Here is a 27633-nt window from a genome sequence, read left to right as displayed (position 1 = left end):
AATCACTCACTTGTGAACAGCTGAAAGGATTCAAAATCGATGGCGAATGTGCCACATTTCTGCTTAACAGGTAATTACCCCTGCTTGATTTGATTTTTGGAAAAAATAAAAATAAAAACCACAAAGCTAAGATGGTAATAGTTACAGTAACACTCCTCACTGCATATCTCACGTTACTGTAATGTTGCAGTCGGGCTAAGTTAGTTCATTTCTGATTCTATGGTTAACACTATTTTATTTCTATTGCTGGAAATATCTTTGCTGAAGACCCCAGGCAGTCGCCTCGGTTTGGTGTGTGTCCTGATATTTATGTGTGCCTGTGCTCTCCCAGCTACAGTAAATGTTCTCATAAGTGGTTTACTGCTTATTTAGCCCGATTCATGACACTTTCTCTTATCAGACAACTTCAGTTGCCAAGGTTGCTCACCACCTCTGTAGGGAGGGGCTTTCGAGGCAGAGCTGGAGCACAGCGGAGAGCGAGAGGGATGGGGAAGGACCTGGAAGTTGTACTTACCGGTATTCAAATTTTCAATTTCCTACTGACTGAAAGAGGCTTCCCCCTCCCTTTGACTACACCTACAAATTAATTTAATGACTCATATTTAGTCATGGCTGCACACACACAAAAATGCAAACTTCGCAGTGAGAAGGAACGATTTCAAAAGAGCTGTGAACAAGAATCCTCTTTGATCGAGCGCCATAGCAAATGCATGTGTCTCAGATGTCAAGAGACTTTGCGGTAATTAAGGAATTTATTATCGTAAGAGATTAGGAAACAAATCGTGGGTAATGAAAAAAAAATAGGAAGAGGATGAGAGAGCAGAGAACCAAGCAGCTGGAAGGAATCCAGGCAGGAGAACCTTTTTATAAGAATATTACTGGAGCTAATAAGTGATGATGTATCCAACCGGTAAACACGGCAAACAAGTCCTTAACTAAAGTGGTCAATGTCATTTGTCCTAAAAGAAGAAAAAAATTTTTTTTGAAGATCATCTTCTATGTCAGTTTTGCTTCTCGACTGGGAGATAATGAGTTCTACTCGTGGTCGGGTCATGCCAAAGACCATCATAAAAATGATACCTACTGCCATCTGGTGAGGCACACCGCAATACAGATGTGAGCAGGGAGTCAAACTCTTGCGGTTACCAGAGAACCAGCCCCCCACTATGTAATAGGTTGTATTCAGTCACGTGACTTTTGCTTGCAAGTTTACTTCCAGTGAATGAAGTGATGGTCAAACAAACCAATTTGAACTAGTGAAACCGTCTCCGACCATTTTCGCAGTTGTTTCGAGGCCAATGTACGGTCAAGATACCTTTAGAAAGTTTCTCTTTGCGATGCGATAGATCCTTACACATTAACAAAGAAGGATTTCTCCTACGAGTTGGAAAATTATCCATCCGTTGAGTTCCCCGACATCTCAAACTACCTGGTACTGCAGACATCGTTCTACATGGACACACAGATGAGAACCTGGAAGAGCATGAAGGAGTACAACTTTTTATGTGTGTCTGGGTTAAAGATCTGGGGATCAGGACACTGCAAGATACTGTAAATCCTGTATTGTTTTTACCCGAGTAAGTAGGACTTTTTGTACGCGTCTTTGCGATGGTTGCTTGGACGCTACAAGTTTTAGCATTGGGTATAAACAAACCACAACCACTCGATTCTCAGCCCTCCCTGCTCTTCTCTTCCAGATAAATCATTCACAAAGATCCACAGAAACCCCTTTAAAGACCTGGGGATTGGTGAAACAAGGCAGAGAAGTTATCGCGGCTCGCTGTAACTACACAGCCAGGGAAGCAGTTTCGTGCTGTTAACTCGTGAGCTCTGCTTTTGTGTTTACGTCGATCGTCTCGATTATCTTATTGATCTAGTTCAATGTAGGAGCCCAATCTACATCGTCTTCGTCCTTGTAAAGATTGCTAGAACAGCCTGATAAATAAAGCAAAAACGTGTGTTAGTTTACAATATGGCGGCCACGATCAAACAGTAAACAAAAACACATTTGAGGTCTTGAACGTCTTCTGAAGTTCAGAACATCACGAAATAAGAGAAAACGGTGAGAGAAGTGATTTGCGAATCCAGAGGAATTTACAAACCTTTCACAAAGTGATCACTGCAAACTCGAGTGTTCTTCGACTCGGCTCCCTTCCATCGCAGCGAAAGGTTCAAGAGCCACCTTTCTCGTCATCTTTTTGTAAAATTTTTTGCTCTTTCACCCCTTTATTACTTCACGGGGAACCCGGAAGAAACTTTTTTCAGTTTCACGGTTTGTTTGATTCGAACAGCGCAAAACAAAACGTCGCAAGTGTAGGGCATTTTAATGACGAGCGAGGCGTTCCAGTGATACTAACGCTTTGTGAACAGTGAGCTTAGCTGACCACCACTTCATGTCTTGCATATTACATTACAGGCATTTAGTAGACGCTCTTATCCAGAGCAACGTACAACATACTCAGAGCAGCCTGGGGAACAGTTGGGGGTTAGGTGCCTTGCTCAAGGGCACTTCAGGCATTCCTGCTGGGCTAGGGAATCGAACCAGCAACACTCTGGTCCCAAAGCTGCTTCTCCGATATCTAATGAGGCAGATTTGACATCAAATGCAACCTACCTATAGGTGAGAGGCAGAGGGTTATAGAAATGGACACTGGCGCTGCCCAGTGTGCCTTAAGGGCTTGGCGAGTACTAGGACGGGATGACGAGATCCTGGTACAGGAGAGACTTTGTGTGTTAGGTGATATCCTGCTGCAGCTGGAAAGCTTAGACACTCCTGTAGTATAACAGTTCCAAAGGCGGCCAAAATCCGACTGAGTTGTAAATAGGAGAGGATAAAACGGGAGAGAGAAGAGATTTGCTGCAGTTACTCAGAGGACTGAAATTGAAGTGCACGAGGTGGATATGTTTTCTACAAGATGACACAAATTCTCAGTCTCTCATACAGGCGTTCAGCCAAACACAAAAACAAACGCATGAACACAACGGTCAGGCTTTAAAGTGGCGAAAGTATGAAAATTATTGCACTTTCTCAAGTATTTCACGTTATATATGTGTCTAAGCCAGCTTTCTCTCTCTATTACTGGGCCGTATGATATAAGAGCCCATGGTGACAGCTCTATTTGTGAACGATTCCAGTAGAAGAGGTGTGTCTGGGACGTTCATTATGCCACTGCTGTCTCTAGAGTCAGTCGCACTTACGTAATGCACGGTCTCTTTTTAGCCAGACATCAGCAGCTTCCCCATCTGTTATGTGCAACACAATTCAATCTACCCCCCTAATAGGAAAGCTGAGCACTGCCCAGTCTGCTTCCTGTTGTTTCCTGGAGTGGCCAGGCTGTGACCCCTGACACTCGAGCCACTGATCTGACACGTTGCTGGACCACACAATGCAGCAGTGCAGTACGGGCGCTGCATTCAATGCGCCGTATCTCCCATTCTTCTCAGACATAAAGCTCTAGTTATTCATTTGCAATGTGAGAACAGTGGCATATTAATGTTTCATGGCCACAGTTTTCAGCAGAGACTCCTTGTTAATAATGCAGACCAGCCATTAGCTACTGCACATGCTGTGGTTTGCTCCACAATTGGCTGGCTTTGCTGGGAGAAATGTTCTTGAAAATAAAAAGCATTTTGCGAAGGGAACCATAATAAACATGAAATATTCAGGCAAAACAGCACTTGTCGAATTCCTGAAGAAATAAGTTGAATAAAGAGGCACATTTGGACCAAACTGATTTTTTTTTTTTTTACGTTTTTATGTCAATTTAATTAGAGAAGCATTGCTTTATTACGTTCTCAGAGAAAAAAAACATTCACGTGCCTAGAGCTTTACACGATCACAATCAGCTTGGTTCCTACAAACAGTATCCAGTATAAATCCACATAAAACTCAATCTGGTCCAAATACCCAATCCACAGTGTAAAGAAAGGGAGTGGAAATGTCTTTGACAGAATCCGTGACTAGTTTATGTTTGGAGAGTTCAGAGTATAGAAACAATAATAATAATAATAATAATAATAATAATATAGGTTCAATTTATATAGCGCCTTTCTCAAAACCCAAGGTCGCTTTACAATTATAGACAGGAAAAAAAAAAAGGTATAGAAGCTGTACCTTGTGTTGTTCGGGTCGAGTCCACGATGCCTGTAGAGAGAAAACAGAGACAGAAAGCGTGACAACAAAAACAGGAAGTCTTTTTAAAACAGATCCTCAATCAGTCATCGCTACAGCATGCAAGCCAGGGGGGAAGAAAAGACCCTGGCAGAGAACATTTCACTAAATTAATCTAGCAAGACAGGCTCATGATTAAAAAAAAGAAGGAAAAAAGAAAAAGAAAGGAAAAACCCACGTGCCTAAAAAGAAAGGAAAATATTCAGCGAGGCAAATTATATCATCGTGTGCTTTTCTGTTCTACTTCGCCTTATTAATATTTGGAGCAAGGAGCATAAACATTTAACAGTTCATAGAAAAGTATTCTTGAGGTTGAACATTTATTTAAAAAAAGAAAGAAAATGAAACACCCTGGCAAAATATTCCCTGTATTTCTCATTTTCGTCATTCCTTTTTCCACTTCAAATACAAACATAAAGAAATAAAGGCATGCTGATGTTATAATAAGGGTTAAAAGAATGGAATGTGACGAACAGCCAAGGTTACAAGCAGGTCTGATGAAAATCAATCAACAGCCAAGCCAAGAAGCCTTAAACACACGGTGAAATTTAACCTCTGTATTTAACCCATCTGACGCAGTGCACACACACAAGTGAGCAATGAACACACACACATACCCAGAGCAGTGGGCAGCTATGCTACAGCACTCGGGAAGCAGTTGGGGGTTAGGTGCCTCGCTCAAGGGCACTTCATGGCTGCCCCATGTTAACCTAACCACATGTCTTTGGACTGTGGGGGAAACCGGAGCACCCTGAGGAAACTCCACACAGACATGGGGGAACAGGCAAACTCCACACAGAAAGGCCCCCGTCTAACCACTACACCACCAAGCAAAGCTGCATTCCAGTTACTGCCAATGCAAATGGTCTGTGTTTCATGTGTGAAGATGCGAATCGACACAATCTACAGTGGTGCTTGAAAGTTTGTGAACCCTTTAGAATTTTCTATATTTCTGCATAAATATGACCTCAAACATAAAAGTAGATAAAGAGAACCCAGTTAAACAAATGAGACAAAATTATTATACTCGGTCATTTATTTATTGAGGAAAATGATCCAATATTACATATCTGTGACTGGCAAAAGTATGTGAACCTTTGCTTTCAGTATCTGGTGTGACCCCCTTGTGCAGCAATAACTGCAACTAAACGTTTGCAGTAACTGTTGATCAGTCCTGCACACCGGCTTGGAGGAATTTTAGCCCATTCCTCTGTACAGAACAGCTTCAACTCTGGGATGTTGGTGGATTTCCTCACATGAACTGCTCGCTTCAGGTCCTTCCACAACATTTCAATTGGATTAAGGTCAGGACTTTGACTTGGCCATTCCAAAACATTATTCTTCTTTGGTAAGCCGTCCTGGCCCAGATGCAGCAAAACAGGCCCAAACCATGATACTACCACCACCATGTTTCACAGATGGGATAAGGTTCTTATGCTGGAATGCAGTGTTTTCCTTTCTACAAACATAACGCTTCTCATTTCAACCAAAAAGTTCTATTTTGGTCTCATCCATCCACAAAACATTTTTCCAATAGCCTTTTGGCTTGTCCATGTGCTCTTTAGCAAACTGCAGATGAGCAGCAATGTTCTTTTTGGAGAGCAGTGGCTTTCTCCTTGCAACCCTGCCATGCACACCATTGTTGTTCAGTGTTCTCCTGATGGTGGACTCATGAACATTAACATTAGCCAATGTGAAAGAGGCCTTCAGTTGCTTAGAAGTTACCCTGGGGTCCTTTGTGACCTCACCGACTATTACACGCCTTGCCCTTGGAGTGATCTTTGTGGGTAACAATGGCCTTGAATTTCCTCCATTTGTACACAATCTGTCTGACTGTGGATTGGAGTCCAAACTCTCTAGAGATGGTTTTGTAACCTTTTCCAGCCTGATGAGCATCAACAACGCTTTTTCTGAGGTCCTCAGAAATCTCCTTTGTTCGTGCCATGATACACTTCCACAAACGTGTTGTGAAGATCAGACTTTGATAGATCCCTGTTCTTTAAATAAAACAGGGTGCCCACTCACACCTGATTGTCATCCCATTGATTAAAAACACCTGACTCTAATTTCACCTTCAAATTATCTGCTAATCCTAGAGGTTCACATACTTTTGCCACTCACAGATATGTAATATTGGATCATTTTCCTCAATAAATAAATGACCGAGTATAATATTCTGTCTCATTTGTGGGTTCTCTTTATCTGCTTTTAGGACGTGTGTGAAAATCTGATGATGTTTTAGGTCATATTTATGCAGAAATATAGAAAATTCTAAAGGATTCACAAACTTTCAAGCACCACTGTAAAGTATGTTCGCAAAAATAATAGCAAGGTCACCAAAAAAGCAAGCTTGTCATGATGATGGTGATCTGAAGCTGGTACTTGTGTTGCTTTCATTTTGAAAACTACATCCCGAGAGAGCCGAGAGCCAGATACAGTATCTAACACTGTAAGGTAAAGCCTACTGATAACAAAAACAACAACAACAACAACAGTGCCATGAACGTCACCATCCCATATAGATGACACAGGGGAGAAAAGGTAAAACAGTAGGGATGGTACGGTTACGCTAAACACATGCGAAGTAAGGAATAAGACTCCTCCAGGTGTCTAATCAATGACAGGATGGTGTAATGTTTCACCATTCCAAAGGTGATTATTTTCTTATCCTGACGTGTTCTATTAATTTTTATATCACAGCATTCCGCGAATGACAAATTTTTTGAATGTGTTATTTAAATTATAACATTTTCTATTATGGATCCAGTATCAGGGCTTAATTTGAGCCGGAACAAGATCCAGGACTTCCGTCGTCGGATCCGGCAGCTATTTTCATTTCATTCGGTGTTCCGTCAGCTATTTAAATGGATCAGATCACCTCCGTGACCATCACAAAGGGAAAAAAATCAAACAATAAATTAAATAAATAAGTAAATAAAATTTGTTTAGTGTTCGGTTTTGATTTTGATATCTGTTGTTGATTTCTCTCCTATGACATCCGCAAAATCTATGCGAAAGGGGAAGGGGGGGACATGGGGTGTATACTTCCGCTCAATAGAACACTGGGTTTTTTGTAGCCGTTAGCTTGCGCTGTGGAAAAAATGGCAAAAAAACAAGAAAGCTTACTAAAATTTTTCAAAGTCCCAGAACAGCCGGATCCTAAACGACCTAAAATGGACGACGTTGGACACAGTGACACTGCACCAGCACCTGCTGCAAGTGTACCAGTCTCCAACTTGTTTTGTAAACCCTTTATTTCTTAACTATTACTTGAATTGATTGCACTTATGTTTGCTGGCACTGCTTTTAAACTTGAAATATGCTTGACATCCTAGGCTATGCTTTTAAACACCCTACTTAAATCCTTAAAATGAGTCATTTAACTCATGTCTTGTGTGATCTGATCTCCAATGGTAAAATAAACCGGTTGTGATATGAGTACAGTCTGTTATTTTAGAAGATAAATTTAATATATAATTTAATATATATGGCTCTCACGAAAATGTATTTGAAAATATGTGGCTTTCATGGCTCTCTCAGCCAAAAAGGTTCCCGACCCCTGCCTTAACGTATGTGTGGAGAGCGAGAGTGAACTTGAATGCCTGTTTGGAGAACATTCTGAGCGTTGTCCATTGTTGTCCAGGATTTGATAACTGGTGCTGTTGCAATACATGTCATGCAATAGGCGTGTGTGCGTAAAGTTATAGTAAACCACCCCCCGCCTTTGTTTTTTTTTGAGTCGCCGGACCCACCCACCTCCTGCGTTCCGGGACCTCCCACTTCACAAATTAAGCACTGTCCAGTATCCAGCACTGCATAGGCCATTCACAGCCACTAACTGACCCTCCCCATGGGAAATGGTTAGAGAAGCAGCTTTGGGACCAAAAGGTCACTGGTTTGATTCCCTCAACCAGTAAGAATGGCTGAAGTGCCCTTGAGCAAGGCACCTAACCCCCAACTGCTGTTGATATTTTGCACGTTGCTCTGGATAAGGGTGTCTGCTAAATTACATACATTAATGTAATTTTAAAATGTACATTATAACGCAAAACTAGCCAGCATCTTCTTTCTCTCTCTTTCTAAGTTAATATGACCAATCCCATTTGAGAATTCAACAGCGCTGCATTATAGCTACTCATGTGATACCCCACTAGTTCTAATATAAATGCTTCCATTAGCTTGCAAAAATGCTGCCTTTTTCCATTTTCCCCCCATGGCTTAATACAGTATGCTCATTTAAATTAATTTGTTGTTTCAGCTACACATGGGAGCAAATCCAATGGGTTAACAATAAAGACTTTGTTAAGCAGAATTTCTAGCTAGCTACCTTGGAACACACATGTTGAATATGATTTGGCAACTTTAGTTAGTAATGCAGTCTTTTATAGATTATATAAGACTTATATATTTAGTCTTAAATAGTGTGAATTAGGTTTTGGAATTGGGTAAAGTTTTTTCCACTTTCCAGAAATCCACTAAATCTATGGTTTAAGTCTCTTATACTAGCAAGTTTATACGGACATCAAAGTATACTTGAGGGCAGGCGTGTAGTACTCGAGTCCGACTCGTGCCCTGATTTTAAGGACCTGAGCACTGACTTGGACTCAAACTCGTGCATTAATTGCATTCGGACTCATAAATTGGAGACGAGGACTCTGATTTTTTCTTAATTTTTTTCTAACATGCCATAATAATTTGGCATAAGATATTTATATCTACATTAAGTTTTGTACTAATTTCGTGCAAGTGTCACACCTGCGCACCTTGGCGCGTGCATCAGATAGACTCTTGGGCGCACTCCGGACAGCGCGCACGCCAAGCGGACTCTCTCGTGCGTGCCGTAAACGACTCGTACCTGCACAGGATTAAGGCGCAGTCAGGGCACCCATATAAAAACTGTGAAAACACGCTTACTTTGCAAAGTATTGAGTTGCGTTGCTGACACATTACCAAGCCTTATTTACTTGTTTGGTTTCCTGATCCCTGATTCTCGTCTTTGATTCTGCCGAGTCTACGATAGCCTGTTTGTGCCTCGCTCGACCAGTTGCCTGTTTCACTGTTTTACAATTTTGCCTGCCGTTCTGGATTGTTTACCGTCTTCACTTGTATTAATAAAACACACCTTCTGCACTTACATCCGTCTCCCAACCATCTCTGACAGAATACTTCACACTCCCTGACAAAGAGAAGCACATTCACATGTTCATACGGCATGTTCAGGAACAAACTAACGTTAATGGCGCTGAAACAGCCACCGTCAAATGGTGCGGTTGGAGTCTCATTCTCAAACTCGACTTGGATCAATAGTGGACTCGACTCAAATTTTTTTTAAAGACTTGAACTTGACTTGGACTTGAGACTGGACTCGGACTCGAGATTTAGTGACTCGACTACAACACTGCTTGAAGGACACCATGGTGGTGCAGTGGTTAGTACTGTTGCCTCACAGTAAGAAGGTTCTGGGTTCTAACCTTGTTGCTGACTGGGGTCTTTCTGTGTGGAGTTTGCATGTTCTCCCCGTCCCTGTATGGGTTTCCTCTCGCAGCCCAATGACATGCAACTCTAACTTGACTGGCTACTCTAAACTGCCCATAGGTGTGAATGGGATTGTGAATGGTTGTTCATCTCTGTGTTAGCCCTGTGATAGATTGACAGCTTGACCACGGTGAAACCCCACCCCTCACGCAAAGTCAGCTGGGATTGGCTCCAGCTCCCCTTGTGACCCTGATGGATAAGCGGTATAGATAATGGATGGATGGAGGGATAGACGTATCCTTGAAAAGAAGTGGGTGGCAAATAAAATGCTCATAGTTTACTTGTAGGCGTGTAAATAATAATATGGTTTCACGTTAAGTGAGCTTAAAGTGTACTTTAAGTAACTGCTTTATCCTTGTCAGGATCTCGGTGGTTCTGGAGTCTATCTTGGTAATACTGGGTGAAAGACGAGAAAATTCATCCTGGATGGGATGCCAGTCCATCGCAGGTCACCATGCACACACACAGCCAATTTAGCATAGCCAGTCAGCTGACTTGTGTGGGTTTTTTAGGCAGTGAGAGGAAACCGGAGAAGCCTGAGGAAACCCATGTGAACACAGGGAGAACATGTGCAGAAACTCCACACAGACAATAACCCAAGCTCAAGATCGAACCAAGGAACGTTGTACTGTGATGTGGCAATGTTGCCCATTGTTCCGACAGCCTCCTCCCCCCCAAAAAAAGCCTTACTTTTAAGCTAATGTGTAAAACAGTCATTAAAAGATAAGTAAACTCCAAATGTAACCCATTCAAATTCAAGGATAAGTTTACTTGCAAGTATAATTACCCCAATTTTGGCCGGCTTCACACTGTATGATATTCGGCCCAATTTTCCTGTTACGGGCAAAATCACACATCGTAAAGGAAAATTGGTTGGTAGTTGAGATCAATGATGTTAGAACTCATAACATGCTCACCGGTGGGTGATTTAGTGCAGTTGCGACCAAAGACAGGTGACAAAGTCAGAAAAGTTCGCTGAAAATCTCAGCATGCCCGCTGATACGACACTCATCGAAAATCTACCAATCGGATATAAACACGGTAGTGGCGAAGGCAAGGCGTATTAGAATTAAAAGAAGAGTAGTTTGTTGAACTGTGGCAGCAGAGAGAATGTTTCCATAATGTCTTACCATACAGTCATGTGAAAAAACAGGTACATCCTACGGAAATTGTTGATTTTTTTTTCCCCCTCAACATATTTGAACAAGCCAACATTTCACCCCCTTTAATGCAGTGCCTACAGATGAAGACGATATATTTGAACAAAATCACAAGGGAAAATTATTTTTTCAATCAACCAAAACATCAATAGATGTAATATTCTTCTCTGGAGAAAGTAAGTACACCCTTGGCTTCAGAAGCTAATATTGCACCCTCTAGCAGAAATAACTTCTCGATAGCATTTTGCATAATTGTCCACCAGTCTCTGAAATTTTTTGCTGAAATTGCTTGCTGAAAAGTTTTGACCACTCTTCCATGCAAAATTCCATCGGTTGCAAGATGCTTGAGGGTTTTCCTGCATGGTTTCAAATCCCCCCCAAAACATTTCAATGGGGTTCAAGTCTGGGCTTTGACAAGGTCATTCCATAACCCTCCATTTATTCTTTCTGAGCCAGTCCTTAGTGGATTTGCTAGTGCGCTTAAGATCATTATCTTGTTGAAAGGGCCAGCTCCGGATCAACTTTAGCTTTTGAACAGGTGACCTCACATTATCTTCAAGCACTCTTTGATATGATTCAGAATTCATAGCTGACTCAATTACTAAGGGCTTCCTGGTCCTTGAGACAGCAAAGCAACCCCAAACCAGAACATTTCCACCACCATGCTTCCCAGTTGGTATGAGGTTCTTCTCCTGAAAAGCTGTCTGTGGTCTGTGCTGCAGGTGTGCTCTTACTGTTGCCAAACAACTCTATCTTTGATCTGTCTGTCCACAGCATGTTATTCCAAAAGGTTTGGTCTTTGCCTATATGTTCATTGGCAAACTGTAGTCATGCTTTAACGCTCCTGTTGGACAGCAAAGGCTTTTTTCTGGCACGCATCCCATAAAGGTCATATTTGTCCAATCTCTTTCTGATTGTACATGTATGCACTTTCACACCAATAGTTGCAAGAGTTACGCGTAGATGCAGTGATGAAATTTTGGGATTCTTCTAAACATCTTTTAGCAGCAAACAGTCTGCTCTTGGGCTGAATTTGCTGGGCAGCTAGTCCTGGACAAATTAGCAGTTGTTTAAAATCTACGGCAATTGCAGATGATTTTCATCCCGTTGGAATAATTTATTTCTAATAATTTAGAGATCATTTTAAATCCCTTGCCAGATTCATAGACAGCCACATCTTCCCCCCGAGGTCCTTAGAGAGCTGTTTAGATCTTGGCATGATGACACCACACACTTCAATAGCAAAGAGAACACCAGACCTGAGATGTCAGGTTTAAATAAGACAGGTTCCACCTGCACCTCCACCTGCAGGAGGTTTGACTCAATGGCACCTAATCTGGAACACCGGAGTCTAATTTTATGGACTTGAAAGTACGATAAATGTAAGGGTGTACTTATTTTTTCAATGTGATTGATCTGTTTTTTTTGTTATTAGAGGAGGTGATGGGGCGGCACGGTGGTGTAGTGGTTAGCGCTGTCGCCTCACAGCAAGAAGGTCCGGGTTCGAGCCTCATGGCCGGCGAGGGCCTTTCTGTGCGGAGTTTGCATGTTCTCCCCGTGTCCGCGTGGGTTTCCTCCGGGTGCTCCGGTTTCCCCCACAGTCCAAAGACATGCAGGTTAGGTTAACTGGTGGCTCTAAATTGACCGTAGGTGTGAATGTGAGTGTGAATGGTTGTCTGTGTCTATGTGTCAGCCCTGTGATGACCTGGCGACTTGTCCAGGGTGTACCCCGCCTTTCGCCCGTAGTCAGCTGGGATAGGCTCCAGCTTGCCTGCGACCCTGTAGAACAGGATAAAGCGGCTACAGATAATGAGATGAGATGAGAGGAGGTGATGTTTTTGCCTCCATTTGTTTGTTTGTCTGTTCCCAACGTAACTCAAAAACTATCAAACGGATTTTGATGAAATTTGAAAAAGGTGAGCAATGGGCTCAGGAACAAATGATTAGATTGTGATGCATATCAGGATATTTATGTGGATCCAGATTTTTTTTTTTTGTCTGTTTCCAATGCAATTCAAAAAGTAGTGAATGGACTTTCATGAAATTTGGTGTACCGCTTTACTATAATCCTAGGTACAAGTGATTTGATTCTGATGTTGATATGTGGCTGGTGGAGGTATCCATTCTACCGAATGCCCTTCTAGTTTAAATCATGAAAATGACTACAAAGGGCCAAATGTCATTTCTTGGAGTACCTCACGCTTATCTGTAGGCACGATCGTATCTTGCAAAAGTATTCATCCCCCTTGATGTTTGTCCTGTTTTGTCACATTACAAGCTGGAATTAAAATGGATTTTTGGAGGGTTAGCACCATTTGATTTACACAACATACCTACCACTTTAAAAATTTATTTATTTATTTATTTATTTATTTATTTTTTATTGTGATACAAATGATAACTGAGATGAAAAAACAGAAATGTTTTGTGTGACAGAAATGGAGTGTGCATAGGTATTCACCCCCCAAAGTCAATACTTTGTAGAGCCACATTTTGCTGCAATTACAGCTGCAAGTCTCTTGGGGTATGTTTCTGTTAGCTTAGCACATCTAGCCACTGGGATTTTTGTCCATTCCTCAAGGCAAAACTGCTCCAACTCATTCAAGTTAGATGGGTTGTGTTGGTGAACAGCAATCTTCAAGTTGTGCCACAGATTCTCAATTGGATTGAGGTCTGGGCTTTGATTAGGCCATTCCAAGACATTTAAATGTTTCCCTTTAAACCACTCCAGTGTAGCTTTAGCAGTTTGTTTAGGGTCACTGTCCTGCTGGAACATGAACCTTCATCCCAGTCTCAAACCTCTGGCCGACTCAAACAGGTTTTCCTCCAGAATTGCCCTGTATTTAGTGCCATCCATGTTTCCTTCAGTCCTGACCAGCTTTCCTGTCCCTGCAGATGAAAAACATCCCCACAGCATGATGCTGCCACCACCATGCTTCACTGTAGGAATGGTGTTCTCAGGGTGTTGGGTTTGCACCACACATGGCGTTTCTCATGATGGCCAAAAAAATAAATTTTAGCCTCATCTGATCAGAGAATCTTCTTCCATATGTTTGGGGAGTCTGCCACATGCTGACAGGCAAACTCCAAATGCAATGACTTTTTTTTTCTGGCCACTCTTCCAAAAAGCCCCACTCTGTGGATTGTACGGCTTAAAGTGGTCCTATGGACAGATACTCCCATCTCTGTTTTGGATCTTTGCAGCTCCTTCAGTGTTATCTTTGGTGTCTTTGTTGCATCTCTGATTAATGTCCTCCTTGCCCAGTCTGTCAGTTTTGGTGGGCGGCCTTCTCGTCAGGTTTGTAGTGGTGCCATATTCTTTCCATTTTGCTATAATGGATTTAATGGTGCTCCCTGGGATATTCAAAGTTTGGGATATTTTTTATAACCCAACCCTGATCTATACTTCTCCACAACTTTGTCTCTGACCTGTTTGGAGGCTCCTTGGTTTTCATGTTGTTTGCTTAGTCGTGTTGCAGAGTCAGGGTCCTTCCAGAACAGGTTGATTTATTCAGACATCATGTGACAGATCATGTGACACTTTGATTGCACACAGGTGGATCTTAATCAACTAATTATGTGACTTATGAAGTCAATTGGTTGGACCAGCTCTTATTTAGGGGTTTCATACGAAAGGGGGTGAATACCTATGCACACTCCAGATTTCTGTTCATCTTAATTACTGTTTGTGTCACAATAAAACAACAATTTGCACCTTTAAAGCGGTAGGCATGTTGTGTAAATCAAATGGCGCTAACCCTCCAAAAATCCATTTTAATTCCAGCTTGTAACGCGACAAAACAGGACAAACACCAAGGGGGATGAATATTTGTGCAAGGGTGAAATGTTTGCTTGTTCAACTATGTTGGAAAAAAAAAAGTCATCAATTGTTGATTTTTTACGTTGAATTATTATGGCATGTTCCAAAAAATAAAGAAAAAATCTGTGTCCTCGTCTCCAATTTATGAGTCTGAATGCAGTTAATGCACGAGTCCGAGTCCAAGTCCAAGTCATCAGTGCCCGAGTCCAAGTCCTTAAAATTACAGCACAAGTCCTGGACTCGAGTACTACAAGCCTGGAAAATATATGTGCCTTTCTGGCCTTAAAAAGGTACACATCTTTACCTTGGGGTCCAATAATGAGCCCTAGGGAGTACATTAGTCTAGATTGTACCTTTGGGGACAGAAATGGACTCCTACTGTACAGTTTCTGACAGTGTATCTTATTGGGTTTTCTTCAGTTTCCTTCCACTTCTCAAAAACATGACAGTATCTGGATCGGCTTTGCTAAATCGCCCCTAGTTTTTGACTCGTCTTTGAAAGTGCGTAGAATCCCATCCAGGGTGTATTTCTGCCTTCCTGGGTTCGACAACGTATCCACCGCAACCCTGATCAGGATAAAGCAGTTAAAGCTTGTGAATGAATAAACATCTCTTTCAGTTCCTCCATGAGACCTTCATCATGTAAAATGACAACAGCTCATTACATTCCAGCATGTTAAATGATCCATGTGTGTCCATATGGACTCCGTATGAGGGTGTTTGTCAAACTGGGCTGGGATATGGGTGGGAGTTGTTCAATAATGTACAGAAAATCTGAATTGATTAGTGGAACAGACAGCGCCGTCTGGACATCACGAAGACGTCTGTAAACAAGCATGAAATATGAAATCGGTGCACGAGCATGGCGAAGAAGCAAACCTACGCGAGATTTAACGAGGTGAGAAAGAGAATTGAGAATGTTCAAGAAGATTGCATGCAGATTTGGGTACCATCATCAATCATCTTGTATGAGAGGAGAGATGCATTCATGCATTCCCAGTGATGTGGGGGTTGCTTGTGAGGTGCAGGAAATATTACACACTGCAGGGTTGATGTCAGAAGCAGAGGAAGAACTGGATCAATAACTTTATTTCATCAGACAGACCAGAGTAAGAGGATCTCTTCTCCCTTCTGGACTGTTCTGAGTGTTACATCACTGGTGCAAGTGGACAGACTGACTGATCCACGACAGTGGACAAGAATAATCGGGACGTTCTTTGTATCTGTTGAAAACATGGGCTGCTCTACGAGTGATATACCCAAGATGATATCTGTCAGGGGGGGAAAGGTCCACAGGAACTACAGCACCTTGGATCGACTGAAATATCATTTCTGTGTGTCTTGCTCTTTTCAAAGGCATAATTTAAACATGTCTCTCTCTTTTCAGAGCTATCTCCATCTCTGGCTAGATTTAATATTTAATGCCATGTGTCTGACTTCAGGCACTAATCTGTTTTACAGGTGAGTCATGGAAAAGTTGACTCAGAGGAAGGCAGCAGAGATAGGCGAAGTTAAAAAAAAAAAAAAAAAACACAGGAGAAAGTGGCTCATGTAGTCAGTCATTCTTGTTCATACAGAAATCCACTGGTTTCCTCTGGATCTTGATGCATACAGTATATTCAAGGCTTTATTGCCGCAGGACTCTTCAAGCTTACTGCCTTTACAGCCTTCTCAGTTGTCAGGTGCCCTTGTTAACTGGACGAGGGCTGGAGAAATACAACAGTTATAAACCATCTCATTTATCGCACCAAATAGCACAAATAAAGGTGATGAGATATGAGCTATGGGTCAGCGTATCAGACACTCGCTGGCCGTGCTGTGAAAATTGTGCATGCAGACGTTCATTTAAGTTTCCAAATCTGTCATTGTCTCACTCTTGAATATTTTCTATCATGAATACTATCATTAAAAAGCGTATAATCTCTGCTTTCCAAAGAAATGTATCTGATTAAGATCTGTTCAGTACTTTGGGAGTAACAGCAGGTTGAAGTCTGTACAACAGAGTTCACTCTCTGCTCGCGGGACATCGGGAAACTGCCGGTGCTTTTCTTTTTGAGTTACGGGAAAGCGGTCAGGCTCTCTCTCTCTCTCTCTGTCTCTCTCTCTCCTGATCAGTTTCAGACTGGATTACTCGTCAATATCAATCAGATAACTTTTATAGGGACGTTCTCTCGCTCTCACTGTTTCTGATGAAGGATTCAGCAAAATTTTCCGTCTGCTAGTTTTGATGTTATGATTCACGGGAGACTTTGAAGTGAGTTTTCATAGCTTTACCTACTTATTTTTTCAAATCAAACTGATTCATGTAAATAAATAACTGTTTTAGAATAGAACTGGAGTTGTTTTGATGAAAAATATTGAGATCTTAGTGGTCGGAATGAAATTTTTTAAAACCGGACGTCAGAAACGCGAGTGTCAATTTCAGTTCAGTTAATGTGAATTGTTTATTGGATGTGGATCACACAGTTTTTTCGAGGTTCGTCTTGAAAGCTGTGAATATTATCATTTATATTCTTTCATATAAACACTAGTAGGCCCTACTTTTAAGAAAAACAAAGGCCTACAGAGCACAAAGAGGGGATTAGAAAAAATTTTATTACTTTTTTTGTTGAGTGTACCGATTTAATGTGTTTACCTAATTAGCATAATTAATACTAATTAAAGACTAGTTTACATAATTGTTTTTTATTAATTTTTCAAACTTTGTATTCAGTATACAACCATCTATGTGCCTGCCAATTTCCATGTAAATATCTTGAAAAATAAAGAAGTTATGAAGAAAAAAACATTTGATCTCATTGGTTAATGAGGCCCGTTTTGGACCACGTGATCCTCAGACAGAATATTACAGCCGTTTTCTAAAAATTAAGCCTTTTTTTTTTCAATCTTTGATTTGTAATATCTCAAGAATGGATAAACATATTTTAATTCTGTAAAAAAGTATGTTGCTCTGCATTCGATTCTGAATTCAAGGAGACCAGCTGCAAGCAATTTGGATTGAATTTGACTTTTCACCTGATACGCCTACTATGGGTCTCCAGAAGGGAGAGAAGAATATCCATTTTAAAAAGATAGAGGGAAAAAAACAACAACCAGGAGACATCTGACAGGTCATTTTTGTGCAAAAAAGAGTGTACCCACGAATGAACAGGTAATCACATGCATCATGCAGAGCTTTAGGACAGTTTTAAAAGACTGCCACAAATAATCCTTTTCATATTTGTGTCATATTACTTATGAGAACCTCAAGAAGGAAGCTGTGCTACTGTGCACAGGGCTGGACATGAGCTTAGCAACTGAAATCAAGCTGTGAAAATAACGTTTCATTTTCTACTGAATCGGCCGATGATGAGGATGAGTGCTTGAGCGAGCAGCACCACTTTCATCAACTGTGTAGGTGTTTTGTGTGTGTGTGTGTGTGTGTGTGTGTGTGTGTGTGTGTGTGTGTGTGTGTGTGTTAGTTTGAATGACGAGCTTCAGAGCCACATTCAGGAAAAGAATTAGCAGAGAGATGGCCACTTGCCTTTAGTAGTTAACTTTTTTATTCTATGCTCATTGCAAAACCAGACACTTTTGTGCCAGGAAAAAAAAAAAAGAACAGCAAATGGAAAAACCTGAGTAAGTAAGTAAATAAATAAATAAATAAAACCACTGCTAATTTTTTTTTCTTTCCCCCACTATTACCACAATGTGCCCTCTGTGTCCATGCAGGCTGATAAAAACGGTGCACATTCAGCCACTTGTCTAAATGACATCCTTTAAGCAGATGACTGTATGATAGGAATGACGATGGGGTGAGAAATGAGGATAAGTGATATGGAAGTCATACTGACCCTGTGATGATGGTTAGGGATGCAACGGTACAATGGGCCCACGGTATGGTATGTATCACAGTTCTTGGGCCATGATAACAGTTATGAGTCCGACTCGTGCCCTAATTTTAAGGACTCCTGACTTGACTTGGACTTATGCATTAACTGTATTCGGACTCGTAAATTGGAGACAAGGACTTGGCATTTTTCTTGATGTTTTGTCTCATCTCATCTCATTATCTGTAGCCGCTTTATCCTGTCCTACAGGGTCGCAGGCAAGCTGGAGCCTATCCCAGCTGACTACGGGCGAAAGGCGGGGTACACCCTGGACAAGTCGCCAGGTCATCACAGGGCTGACACATAGACACAGACAACCATTCACACTCACATTCACACCTACGGTCAATTTAGAGTCACCAGTTAACCTAACCTGCATGTCTTTGGACTGTGGGGGAAACCGGAGCACCCGGAGGAAACCCACACGGACACGGGGACAACATGCAAACTCCGCACAGAAAGGCCCTCGCCGGCCGCGGGGCTCGAACCCAGACCTTCTTGCTGTGAGGCGACAGCGCTAACCACTACACCACCGTGCCGCCCCTTGATTTTTTTGTAACGTTCCATAATAATTTGGCATAAGATATTTATATCTACATTAATTTTGTGCAAGAGAATGCACATTCACCTGTTCATACGTCATGTTCAGGAACAAACTAACGTTAACGGCGCTAAAATGCCTGGAGAGACGCCGCTAGGATTGTCCGCTTTGCTTATACAGACTTCTCGTGCAGTGGGAAAAAATGCACTGCTGTGTGTTCCATATGTAGAAGAACTATCGAGGAGACGACGGGGATGACCTCGAACTTCAATCGTCATTTGGTAAGACTCCACCCAGAGAAGGAAGTGACACGCTATGTTCATTGCTCTGTTGATAGTGGGCGGGGCTTGCTGAGCAATGAACTAGTTAGTGTTAACCCTCTCTCATGTAATTTGCCCTGTTGATAGTGGGCGGGGCTTGCTGAGCGATGAACAAGCTGTTTATCTGTAGCCTGTTAACTAAAATGTGGCAGTCGAGCAGTAACGTTAGTCCAACACAGTAGCAGAGACGCTTTCACATAAAGGCAGCGACAGACACCGTCAAATGGTGCAGGTGGAGTCTTGTTCTCGGACTCGACTCGAAATTTTCTTTAATGACTCGGACTTGAAGACTGGGGACTCGAGCCTGGACTCGGACTCGAGGTTTAGTGACTCGACTACAACACTGACATGAACCGTTGCATCCCTAAACAATGGTGGCACAAAAAGACTTCAAGTGCCATGCAAGAGAGTGGCTCCAGATTTAAAACTGAACCTGGGTTTAGCAACAATTTCATTCACCGCTGTTCTATTGTGGAGGCTGCTGCAATCACAAGAACTTTCTATGCAAATCTTTTTAATTTTCAATCCATAATCTCTGATAAGATCGTGGCTTTAGGACAGTGGAAGAAAATTAATTTCAGCAGCAGGGAGTTACTTTAGCACGCGCCTTGACTGATACTTATCAGTTTTCTGGCCCAAGTCTGGGATTAATCAATCAGCTGGGATGATTTCGGTCGGCTTTCTAGAGATTCAAGGTACTGTACCTGCTGCTCTGATCTCATACCTGATAAATCCTCTTTAGATGCTCCTGTAGACAGAAACAAATCTTATGTGTAAAACAGCCACAGGCAGCTTGAATCTCAGTACACAACATGCATTTTAAGGTCGAGATGAAAGACGACTACGGTGGCTCTGCGTCTTATTGAGAATTCATCAGCAGAAGGAAGGATGAATACCTGTTCTCCCTCGAGAAAGACGTGCGTACCGGTGGCCCATGTGATGCTGGGTGTTGGGTCGCCTGTGGCTTCGCACGTCAACCTGATCTGCTCCTCCATCTCCGTAGCGGTCTGGTTTTCCAAGTACGTGATTTTGGGTTTCACTAACACAAACACAGTTTTCGAGTTCGAGAAATTTCCACTGAACATAAAGTGCCTGACGTCAACTTTGAGAAGTGCAAACAGTTACCAAAAACTCTGAGGCTGGCTTCTTCTTCACTCATCCCAGCTTTGTTCCTGGCAATGCAGGTGTAATCTCCTTCATCCAGCTTCTTCACATCCATTATTGTGATCTCTGAGCCATCTTCATTGAAGCTGTACTTATCCCCACTCTCCAGAACCACCTCGCTCCTGAGAGAACTATTGAATACAATATCTTAATACGCAGACAAAAGCAAAACCTGCTGAAAAGATTTACAGACTCCTTGGAGAATTTTCAGCATGTGCTTTAATATACAGGACTGTGCAAGAGTCTGAGGCACATGTAAAGAAATAATGTCGACTAAAATGAAATGAAATGTTTCAACATTTTAAAAAAATACTATAAATGGTAATCAGTAAGCCATAATAAAAGAAACAAAATCAATATTTGGTGTGAGACGACCCTTTGGTTTAAAAAAGAAAAAAAAAATAGTAGTCTGAGGTCCAGTGAGTGCAGTTTTATGCGGAAATGAGCTGTAGGTTTTACTGAGCATCTTACAGAACCAGCCCCAGTTCTTCTGGACACTTTGACCGTCACACTCGCTTCTTCATTTTGCACCAAAACCCAGCAGCCTTCATTATGTTTTCTTTTTTAATCTGAAAAGTGCTCTCTTATGAAATACGCTGCTCAGGTACAAACTTTTTTTTTTTTCCCCTGTAACATTTAATTCTGTGCTGGAAAACCAACATTTGGACTCTAAAATGTTTCTGTACTGACTCGATAATGTCTCATTCTCATCTCATTATCTCTAGCCGCTTTATCCTGTTCTACAGGGTCGCAGGCAAGCTGGAGCCTATCCCAGCTGACTACAGGCGAAAGGCGGGGTACACCCTGGACAAGTCACCAGGTCATCACAGGGCTGACACATAGACACAGACAACCATTCACACTCACATTCACACCTACGCTCAATTTAGAGTCACCAGTTAACCTAACCTGCATGTCTTTGGACTGTGGGGGAAACCGGAGCACCCGGAGGAAACCCACGCAGACACGGGGAGAACATGCAAACTCCGCACAGAAAGGCCCTCGCCGCCCACGGGGCTCGAACCCAGAACCTTCTTGCTGTGAGGCAACAGTGCTAACCACTACACCACCGTGCCGCCCACTCGATAATGTAGAAATCATAAAATAGCAATCTATAACAAAGTTTGTATGAAAAAAATAGGGTGCCTAAGACTTTTGCGCAGTACTATATACAGTGGGGCAAAAAAGTGTTTAGTCAGTCACCAATTGTGCAAGTTCTCCCCCTTAAAAAGATGAGAGAGGCCTGTAATTTTCATCATAGGTACACTTCAACTATGAGAGACAGAATGAGAAAAAAAAATCCAGAAAATCACATTGTCTGATTTTTAAAGAATTTATTTGCAAATTATTGTGGAAAACAAGTATTTGGTCAATAACAAAAGTTCATCTCAATACTTTGTTATATACCCTTTGCTGGCAATGACAGAGGTCAAACGTTTTCTGTAAGTCTTCACAAGGTTTTCACACACTGTTGCTGGTATTTTGGCCCATTCCTCCATGCAGATCTCCTCTAGAGCAGTGATGTTTTGGGGCTGTCGCTGGGCAACACGGACTTTCAACTCCCTCCAAAGATTTTCTATGGGGTTGAGATCTGGAGACTGGCTAGGCCACTCCAGGACCTTGAAATGCTTCTTACGAAGCCACTCCTTCATTGCCCGGGCGGTGTGTTTGGGATCATTGTCATGCTGAAAGACCCAGCCACGTTTCATCTTCAATGCCCTTGCTGATGGAAGGAGGTTTTCACTCAAAATCTCACGATGCATGGCCCCATTCATTCTTTCCTTTACACGGATCAGTCGTCCTGGTCCCTTTGCAGAAAAACAGCCCCAAAGCATGATGTTTCCACCCCCATGCTTCACAGTAGGTATGGTGTTCTTTGGATGCAACTCAGCATTCTTTCTCCTCCAAACACGACAAGTTGAGTTTTTACCAAAAAGTTCTATTTTGGTTTCATCTGACCATATGACATTCTCCCAGTCCTCTTCTGGATCATCCAAATGCTCTCTAGCAAACTTCAGACGGGCCTGGACATGTACTGGCTTAAGCAGGGGGACACGTCTGGCACTGCAGGATTTGAGTCCCTGGTGGCGTAGTGTGTTACTGATGGTAGCCTTTGTTACTTTGGTCCCAGCTCTCTGCAGGTCATTCACTAGGTCCCCCTGTGTGGTTCTGGGATTTTTGCTCACCATTCTTGTGATCATTTTGACCCCACGGGGTGAGATCTTGCGTGGAGCCCCAGATCGAGGGAGATTATCAGTGGTCTTGTATGTCTTCCATTTTCTAATAATTGCTCCCACAGTTGATTTCTTCACACCAAGCTGCTTACCTATTGCAGATTCAGTCTTCCCAGCCTGGTGCAGGTCTACAATTTTGTTTCTGGTGTCCTTTGACAGCTCTTTGGTCTTGGCCATAGTGGAGTTTGGAGTGTGACTGTTTCAGGTTGTGGACAGGTGTCTTTTATACTGATAACGAGTTCAAACAGGTGCCATTAATACAGGTAACGAGTGGAGGACAGAGGAGCCTCTTAAAGAAGAAGTTACAGGTCTATGAGAGCCAGAAATCTTGCTTATTTGTAGGTGACCAAATACTTATTTTACCGAGGAATTTATCAATTAATTCATTAAAAATCCTACAGTGTGATTTCCTGGATTCTTTCCCCCCCATTCTGTCTCTCATAGTTGAAGTGTACCTATGATGAAAATTGCAGGCCTCTCTCATCTTTTTAAGTGGGAGAACTTGCACAATTGGTGGCTGACTAAATACTTTTTTGCCCCACTGTATCTATAAAATAGTTATTCCACGAAACCGAGTCGTACATGAGCTGATAGCCGACGAGTCGCGTAGCACTGAGTTGGCTATAAGCCATGTACGACAAGATTGAATGGAATAACTTTTATTCTCTCCACATTCACTGGATTTTGAGAAACAGAGCATCATTATTTTTATTTTTTGCAAATTCGATCAATAACAACTTTATACAGAACCTCCGACAAAATCATTTCCACTTCGAACGTAAACAAACCGGCGAAATGACAGGCGCAATTTGTGAAAAAATGCATAACAATAATAATTCTTGAAAAAAATATACAAAAGATACGTTCTTACCATCTAATACTTTTATTCCATATTTTGTTGCTTTTTTGTATTTTTTGAGGTTTTGTTTTCGAGTAGAGTTTTTATTTCGTCCTCGGTTGGTTCAGTAACATGCGCCGCCATTTTCTTCTTCTTCTTCTTCAGGGTTTTTTTTTGGCGGTTGGCAAACCAACTTAAAGATGCATTACCGCCACCGACTGGGCTGGAGTGTGGAACAGGACATACTGGGGATGACAATGACGACTATATTCTTTTAGCTATTTCTGTTTCTTTTAAATACCTGATAAAGTGATATATCTGACTTGATGCGCTCCGCCATTTTGTTTTTCTCTACTCACAGTATATGAGCTGATATCTTTGTAGTAGAGTAGACAATCAGAGCGCATGATTGCTCATATCCAGTGAATGTGGATAGAATATATATATATATATAAGATGATGTGCTCCTGCTTGCCCTCTACCATGTTGTGTTGTGCACAAATGTGATACACACACACACACACACACACACACAAATACACATTTGATTCCTAGTCAGTAAGTCACTTGAAATAACAGCATTCCACTTTTTCTTATGATGGAAAAGAGAAAACGAGGGCTGTGGGACTGGGTAGTACTTTCTTGGCAATAGCAGCACACCCATCACCTATCATCAAATAAGCAATAAACACAACCCTCATCAGAAAACTGTGGACCAGATTTTTACACTTCCCTTGCAACCTCCCCAGGGAGTGCCACTCAGGAGACGAGCGCTGCCAAGAGAATAAGCATGCTTCAAAACTACTAATGATGTGCTCCTGCTTGCCCTCTACCATGTTGTGCACAAACGTTCTTTACTTTTATTCAGAGGATTTCTCTGCTTGCCTTTGATCTCTTAATCAGAACACACGCCCGCCGTGGCGAGAAGTGGCTGGAAGCTGGATGGGAGGTTTATGAATAGCCCTCTTTCATCAGGAGGATTCTGGGGGATGGTGAAGACGAGCTTACCGCGTCCATGTGACTGTGGGGTCGGGGAAGCCGTCTGCATCGCAGGCCAGCATGGCAGAGTGGCTTATGTCGACCGTGGCGTTCACCTCGGCTTGTCGCACTCTGATAGTGGGGACGACTGAGGGAAAGGGGAAAGAAAAAAAACCCCTGATAAATGCAGAATATAGTGATAATCCGCTTATTAGCGTTTTCTCTCGGAGCCGTATTAAGAGTCGAGTTGCGAAGGAAGGATTTAATACCAAAACGGCTCACATTGGTATTCAGACTTCAGGCATACTGTAACCACAAACCAAGGCACCATTCAGAAGTTGCAGACAAGTTATACACTTGTAACTTCTCCAGTAATGACTGACATAATGACTGAAATTTATGCTTTGGGCTGTACAAATACTCAAAAAAAAAAAAAAACACTATGGAATTCCATTAGAAGCACAAATACAAATACAAATATATATATTATAATATAATATAAAAGCAATAAATAAGAAGAAATGTTAATTAATAGTCAATGAAGGCCAAATCAAATATGCAGATCATAAACTGGATGAGCTGAAAGAAGAAGGAAGAATTAATAGTCAGTGAAAAATAATGTCCACACAGGGGGCTTTGGAAGATATACCATTTTACTCAGACACACTGATTATCTGGAGGACTGAACTTTTAATGCATAAAATTATCAACAACTCTTAAAGTGAACTTTAAGTGTGGCAAATGAGTGCTTGGTCAGCTTATCCTTCAAACCGTAGGCATGTCTTCCTTTACACGAGAGCACATTAAATTCGCCATAGCATTGGCATTATTCAACAACTCAAACAGGGAATTAAACGCATGATAAAAGTCGATTATATCCCATGCGGGCACGGTGGCATAGTGGTTAGCGCTGTCGCCTCACAGCAAGAAGGTCCGGGTTCGAGCCCCGTGGCCGGCGAGGGCCTTTCTGTGTGGAGTTTGCATGTTCTCCCCGTGTCCGCGTGGGTTTCCTCCGGGTGCTCCGGTTTCCCCCACAGTCCAAAGACATGCAGGTTAGGTTAACTGGTGACTCTAAATTGAGCGTAGGTGTGAATGTGAGTGTGAATGGTTGTCTGTGTCTATGTGTCAGCCCTGTGATGACCTGGCGACTTGTCCAGGGTGTACCCCGCCTTTCGCCCGTAGTCAGCTGGGATAGGCTCCAGCTTGCCTGCGACCCTGTAGGACAGGATAAAGCGGCTACAGATAATGAGATGAGATGAGATGAGTAACTGTCAGAATACAACTTTTAAAAAATCCATCCATCCATCCATTATCTACAGCGCTTATCCGTCAAGGTCATGGAGGAAGCTGGAAACAATCCCAGCTGACATTGGGTGAAAGGCGGGGTACACCCTGGGCAGGTCGCCAATCTAGCACACAGGGCTAACACAAAGACCATTCACATTCACACCTATTGCTGGGTTTCAGTCACGTGACTTTTCTTCACGGTTTTACCGAAAGTGAAATAGCTGGTGGTCTAAACGGCTGCTGTAGTGCAAACAGCTAGCAATAAGTTATCAGACTATGCTCATAATCTAGAAGCCACTGCTCGCTTCAGATCTATTCAGAAGACTGCTCTGTGCAATGGAATCGACCCCAACAGTCTGGGAAAGAAGGATTTGTCATACGATCTCGAAAACTACCCTTCAGTCGAGTTCCCCGACATCTCGAACTATCTGGTGTTGCAGACGTCCTTCTACACCGCAAAACAGATGAAAGCATGGAAGAGTACGGAGGCTTACAACTTTTTTGAATGTGGCTGGGTAAAGGACCTCGCTATCAAGTCGCTGCCCAATCTTTTCGTTCGCCTCTTTACAATGAAGCGCTGCAAGTTGAAGTGTAAACAAACAACTGTTGGCTTGATTCTCACTTATGTTGGCTCTTATCTCTCAGCTAAATCATTCACAAAGATCACGGCGCATTGTAACTGTACGACTGGGTAAGAATTTTGTCGTGACCTTCATGTGTATGGACTTTGTGAGGAGGAAACAAAGAAACAGCTGAGGACTTTAGCGCTTCGTGACAAAAAAAAGTACCGTAAAATAATGACACAAAGCAAGAAAAGTCCTTGGAAAACACTAAGGCCATAGCTGAGAGGGAAATACAAACCTTTCACCAAGTGATCACTGCAAACTCGAGCATGCTTTGACTCGGCTCCCTTCGATCTCAGTGAGAGGTTCAAAAGCCACCTTTCCCGACATCTTTTTGTGAAATCCTGTGTTCGTTCACCCTTTTTTATTAGTTCACGTTGACGAAACTTTTATTAGTTTCACAGTTTGATCGAGTCGAACAACCTAAAACAACGCAAGCGTAAGGCATTTTTCATGCGAGCAATGCACCTTCTCCGTACAAACGCTTTGTCAACTGAGCTTTGGTAGACCACCAGCTAAAGTTTTGAATAACTAATGAGGCGGATTAGTTGATCTAATCCACACTGTGGGAGGAAACTGGAGCACTCAGAGGCCCCAGTCTGCCATTGGCTTCAAACCCAGAACCTTCTTCCTGTGAGGCAACACTGCTAACCATTGCATCCAGGTGCCACCCTATAAATTGAAATAAATAAATAAATAAATAAATAGGACGTGCTGGATCAAGTGCTATTCTTTTAACTGTGAATGGGGTAGAAGCCATGTTGTTAATTTTAACTTTGTCGTCATTAATGTGATAATTCTAACTAGGATTATTTATACAGCAACTCTGTATATTGTCAATATATTGTATTAGACACCTATTATATTTTTTTCCAAAGCTTGTCATTTATAGATCATATAACATATTTGCCTTTCATAACATTTACATTTTTTTTATTATCTCTTACTTATTTACTTAATTATATTGGATTTTAGTATAAATATGCAGGTGATTATAGAAAATCTCACGCTGATCGGTCGAGAGATTCGAACGATTTCTCGATAATCACCTCGAGCGACTCGACAAAATGGCGGCTAATCGCTTCATCACCGT

The 27633-nt window shown here is 42.0% G+C and overlaps 1 protein-coding gene across 4 annotated transcripts in view; it reads right to left on the bottom strand.

The window, feature by feature from the left end:
- Positions 1 to 27633, bottom strand: part of ncam1b (neural cell adhesion molecule 1b) — a 335812-nt gene that overhangs the window by 122648 nt on the left and 185531 nt on the right. For 3 of the 4 annotated variants that reach the window (XR_009656853.1, XM_060943809.1, XM_060943811.1), the window contains exons 6-10: positions 24661 to 24778; positions 20542 to 20711; positions 20313 to 20455; positions 20141 to 20164; positions 4115 to 4144 (exon numbers count right to left, since the gene is read on the bottom strand). Coding sequence is in view for 3 of the 4 variants with exons in the window: in XM_060943809.1 (XP_060799792.1) it covers positions 4115 to 4144; positions 20141 to 20164; positions 20313 to 20455; positions 20542 to 20711; positions 24661 to 24778 (485 nt within the window). In the remaining variant the exon portion in view is untranslated. The remainder of the gene's footprint in view (positions 1 to 4114; positions 4145 to 20140; positions 20165 to 20312; positions 20456 to 20541; positions 20712 to 24660; positions 24779 to 27633) is intronic. The other variant, XM_060943810.1, reaches the window with a different exon arrangement.

This window comes from Neoarius graeffei, chromosome 17 (assembly GCF_027579695.1).
Source record: "Neoarius graeffei isolate fNeoGra1 chromosome 17, fNeoGra1.pri, whole genome shotgun sequence".
Classification (NCBI taxonomy): Eukaryota; Metazoa; Chordata; class Actinopteri; order Siluriformes; family Ariidae; genus Neoarius; species Neoarius graeffei.
Note: the sequence above shows the minus strand (reverse complement) of the source record. Positions and strands in the feature narration are given on the sequence as shown.